The 4,743-nt window shown below is 53.0% G+C and overlaps 1 protein-coding gene across 1 annotated transcript; it reads left to right on the forward strand.

Moving 5' to 3' along the window:
* Positions 1-953: 953 nt before the first annotated feature.
* On the forward strand, positions 954-2,426 carry LOC108864462 (uncharacterized). The gene is made up of 3 exons (XM_018640171.1): positions 954-1,085; positions 1,289-1,910; positions 2,413-2,426. Exons 1-3 carry the CDS (start codon positions 954-956, stop codon positions 2,424-2,426), a joined length of 768 nt encoding a protein of 255 aa, XP_018495687.1.
* Positions 2,427-4,743: the final 2,317 nt, after the last annotated feature.

Consider the following 4,743-nt stretch of genomic DNA (forward strand, 5'->3'; position numbering starts at 1 on the left):
ATGGTGATAATCACCGCGCTTAGTCCCCATCTTCCTTGTCGAAGACCACCTGTGTCGAGAGAACGGACGCTCTAGTCTCCAATGCGAGACTTGAATTCTCATCAGTCGACGGACGTACGAGATGTCTACTTCACGTGCACACGACTCCTACGATTATTATCCACAGACTTCTCCGTCTCCGTGTCTCCGCGCAGACACTCCCCTTAGGTTGTATGCAGAGCATGTAGAGGGAGCTCGAGTAACTTACTCCAATCACGGTCAGTTTGATGGGATCAGAGGGACTTCGCCTTGGAAAGTTCCGAAGCCGTCGCTCTGCCGAGTTCCCTAAAGCTCCGAGTAATGAACCCGACGACCTTGGCTGTCTTTCCTCATCATCGTCTTTCGACCATTTCAACAAGGGACAGGGATAAACGAGCGATAAGCAAATTCTTATAACTTAATCTCACAGGGACGAAGCATCGTGAATGAGTGAAGTAAGTATCAGTTCGGTGTATTGTCAGCTCCGAGCTAAGAACAGCCTCCTCCGGCTACGATCCACGGTGGCGGCGATGGCGGAGAGCAAATCCAGATTTATGATCTTTGATTGGGCCCTCTACGATACGACTGACTGACTGACTGGCCTGCTTTGCATCTGGCGGCCACGCGACCTCTACGACGACCTACGGGCGACGGCTGCGGCTGCAGCACCGGCAGGCGGCAATACTAGCGATTCAACGATCAACCTGGTGCCTCCACCGGAGCGGCGGCGGCGGCGGAGAAAACTTGGAGCCCGAAGCCCAACCCCCCCCCGGTTCGCCTTCTCTCCTGAACCCAAACCGAACACTCTCCACTGAGGGGGTTCAAAACCGGTGCTCTTAGTCTCGGATCCTCAGTTCGACAGCAAGTGGTGCGCGAGTACCGAGTCTACTGGTTATACAATCTACTGTCAACACAAGGATTACGTACGTGGAAAAATGGAGCTCGACATGCCTATTACGCGGGTGTTGCTCAAAGCCGGTTGTAGCAATTTCTCGGGACAACAACAGAGTCTTACCGTGCAGCCGGCGCAAGTTCTCGGCAGTAATTCCCAACTACCGACTCAATTGGTGAGTAGCTACTCTTTTCTATTGGAGAGGGATTGGAGGCAGCAAGGAGAAGTTTCCGTCCGACTTGGGATCGCGAGGTCCTGACCCGAGCCCGGTCCGCTCATATCTCTCCGGACTCGCTTGCGCGGCAGCGCTCAGTCCCAGCTAGCCGGTGGAGTTCGATTCGATAGAGAGAGGCGTGACGTTATCGCGTGACATTACAGAGCTCACCAACGAAAACGACCAAGGTTCAGGAGAACAACAAGTACAAGATGTCTGTAGCACGTCGGAACGAACGAGAGCGCCGTCGCGTGCAGCACGTCAACCGCACGTTTGACACCCTCCGTCAACACGTTCAAGGCTACAAGAACGCCAACAAGAAGATGTCGAAAGTGGAAACTCTACGCTGCGCCGTGGAATATATCCGTGAGCTGCAAACGATCCTCGGCCTGTCCGAGGAAAACGGCGTCCTCTCACCACTCGACACGAAAACGTCGCGGTTCGAATATCAGATGCCGGCGACTCCGACCTCGCCTGAAATGCAAACCAGCTTCGACTATTCGCAATCACCGCAATCGGAAATCTCCTCGCCGGCTCATTCACCTCGGACGTCTAGCGAGAGCACAACGACGATACTCGCCGAACGACTGCAGATGCCTCCGATCCAAATCAAGCAGGAACCCACCGAGGAATATCCCACGCCCGAAGTCACTCCCGACATCGTGTTCGACTTCAACGGAAACTCGGCAATGGAATCCGAGCACCTCCTGGACGAGCAGAGCTATCGGAAGCTTGCGGCCGCCCTCCAGCAGCACGGGGACCAACTAAGTCTTCAATTCAATCCATGTAAGTTTGTCTCCTGAGCTTTCTTTCGCAATCTCCCTCGGCGCGCCGTTTGTCGGGAAGGATTCCGCTCAGTCGCTGCCTGATTTTGGTGCAACTCTCAGATCCAGGCGTGCGCATTGGGCCGTAATTCAAGACAGGCGACTCCGTTTGGGGCAATTTTTTGCCTACCTAGCTTTGGCGCCGCGGCTTCCCATCGTCGCAAGGCACAATACGATGCATCTGGGTGGGGTGCGATGCGGCGGCATTTTTAGCTCGCTCGTTCGTTGGCATTGCATGATTTGCAAGAGAATAAGAGGAGGTCTACACAAGTTTTTAGCTCTGCACGTGCACGAGCTTCCTTTCCGCCCTCGAGACCAACAAGGCCCATTGTTTAAGGCGCCGAACGAAGCTCGTGGCGACCGTGACCGGCGGATCGGAGCGAGGCTGATGTGAATTGGCGAAAAAAAAACTAGAATTTCATTAATATTCAAAAATCTATAATTTTTCTCTCCTGTCTTTACAGACGCTCTGCATTGATGCTGGGATCGAGGATCGCTGTCTCAAGAGCGTAGATGAACAATCTGGAACTTTGTTTGCTAAACAAGATTTCGGAGACTCCCGTGATATTAGTTTCTTAGGTCCTAGGCTGGGTTCCTCTGCAGGGACATTGTTGGACTAGGTAACTCGGTGATCTGTTGCGACCCGAGCGGAGGAATCATTCTTCCATCGCTGAAATTTTGTTCGACCTTATCTGAGCGAGAGGATTGCACGCCAGAAGTTCTTCTTAGTACCACGTACCCAGAATAATATAAGCAATCATTGGATGAAATCCATTTCGAAGCTAGAAGTTGATCATTAAGAAATATGCTCGGCCGTATGACAAGCCATGTACAAACCACGTGAATAAATGTTGATAATTATTATTCGAATACGATAACATCCCTCCATATTCCGCATGGATCTGCTCATATAAAAGTTGCGTCGAGAACAATAGTTCCAGCGTGATCCCGAAAGACTCGGTCCCCGGGAAGCGTTTATTGAAAAGTCAGAAGCCCCTTTGTTCCTCCTTCCGATCGGAAAGTAGCGAGCTCGGGAGTCGGCGCTGTGTATTGCGGAAGCAAGAAAGGTAGACTGCGCTCATGCGGAGTCCGCCTCACAGAGTCTTCTGTGTCGGAGGGAAGCGTGTCTCGTCCATTCGCATCCGTCTCCATACATCATGTTTGAAAGACCAACCGACCGCCGGCTCGACTGCGTGCTCAACTCACTGACCGGCAGTACGGACCCCAACGAAGGCTCCGGCCCCTCTTGCGAGAGTTTCCTCGCTCGCTCTGAATACAGCAAAAGTAGAAAATCTCGCAAGTTCCCGTCGCCAACCACGACCATAGCTGGAAGTTTCTCCGCTCCCGTCGGAGGAACTCCTCGGCGGAGCTCTCTTTTACTACGTCGTCGAATCATTAGCGTCACCTGTACGGCTTGTGGAAGGAATTTGTCGAAAGTTTAGCTACAGCGCTGTAACAGCTTCTGATAGAAGTTCCCACCATTTTGCGGACCGGAGCGAAGAGCCGGCGTCCCTCGGCGGGGAAGTTTTCATCTATGTAGGTACAAGGAAAAAGGTTTCTTCGCCGACTCGTCGGACTCGAGACTGGCCTTTCCGGCAGCAGACCGGGTCATGTGTTTCTCGGCCGGTGGTCTGTCCAACTCTTTTGCTATTCGAACAAAGACTGCAGTTCATTTTGTGGGAGCTTTCCATCGATCGTGGCTTCGCGACGGGTGCGATCCACGTGTAAGTCGGGCCTCGAGCGGTCACACAACAGCGTGACAAGTATTCAGGCGAATCGAAGTATTTATCGAAACAATCAGAAGTCATGGCTTGAGAATTGTTCTTTTCCCCCGTAAGGTCCCTTGCGACTTCCCGGGAATGCTCCCCGGTCTCTTTCCCCGGAGTCGCCTCAAACGACCAACCCGAGAATGGTGGGCTCAGTCTCGGTCGGAGGTCGGGTAGTCAAGGAAGTCACGTAACGGATTTGACGCCGCCCCGGCCGAACGAGTCGCGGTTCACGCGTTTTCCATCAGTGATTCACAGAGACACTGTCTCGACCCCGCACATGTTTTCACGGTCGCAGTGGCATTGAACGGTTTTCCTTCGCAGATGGTTTCTTCCGTTGTCGACGGCGGAGTTCTTTCTGCCCGCAGAGTGAAGATGCTATCGAGGTTTCAATCATCGTCTGTTGGACGGGAGTGTTTATCGAACAAATATCAGACGGACACCAGACGGGTTAGGAAGTCCAGTTGGTGCTGCGTGGTTGGCTAGCCGCTCGGTCGGTGGGTCGTTCGGTCGCTCGATCTGCTGCTGTAAGAAAAGCCTTTCAAGAGGCCCATCGCGCGAAACAGAAGGGTCAAGAGCGAGCAATCCGTAGGATTTGCTGAGAAAAATCCACGGTGATCGATTCTCGGATAATGACCATTTTCAGCTTAGCGGTGGCGTCTCGTGCAAAGCTCTCATGCAGATCTGCGATATTCTAGCTCCGTGATCTGCCAGAACCTTTCGCAAGAGTTCTCCCAATGTTACCAGGGCTCGGGATAGTTCCTGAGTCTCCGGTTCGCGTGCACATCCATTTCGTGTTTCTCGCGTATAGCGATGGATTGAATGATCCCGGAGCCTGCAGTCCCTCCACGAAATCAAGCAGATTGCTTCCCCCGGTTTTCCATTTGCTCGTTTCAGCAATCGCCGGATTTTACGCTGCGACAGATTTTATTGTGTCGTAATTCGAGGAGGGTTTGTCTCCGGCAACATCCAGGGGGACTGTGGCGGCGGCCAGGGGGGGGGGCGTGGAGGAAGGGAAGCGAGGAAGAT

The sequence above is a fragment of the Galendromus occidentalis genome, unplaced genomic scaffold (genome assembly GCF_000255335.2).
Source record: "Galendromus occidentalis unplaced genomic scaffold, Mocc_1.1 scf7180000077476, whole genome shotgun sequence".
Taxonomy (NCBI): domain Eukaryota; kingdom Metazoa; phylum Arthropoda; class Arachnida; order Mesostigmata; family Phytoseiidae; genus Galendromus; species Galendromus occidentalis.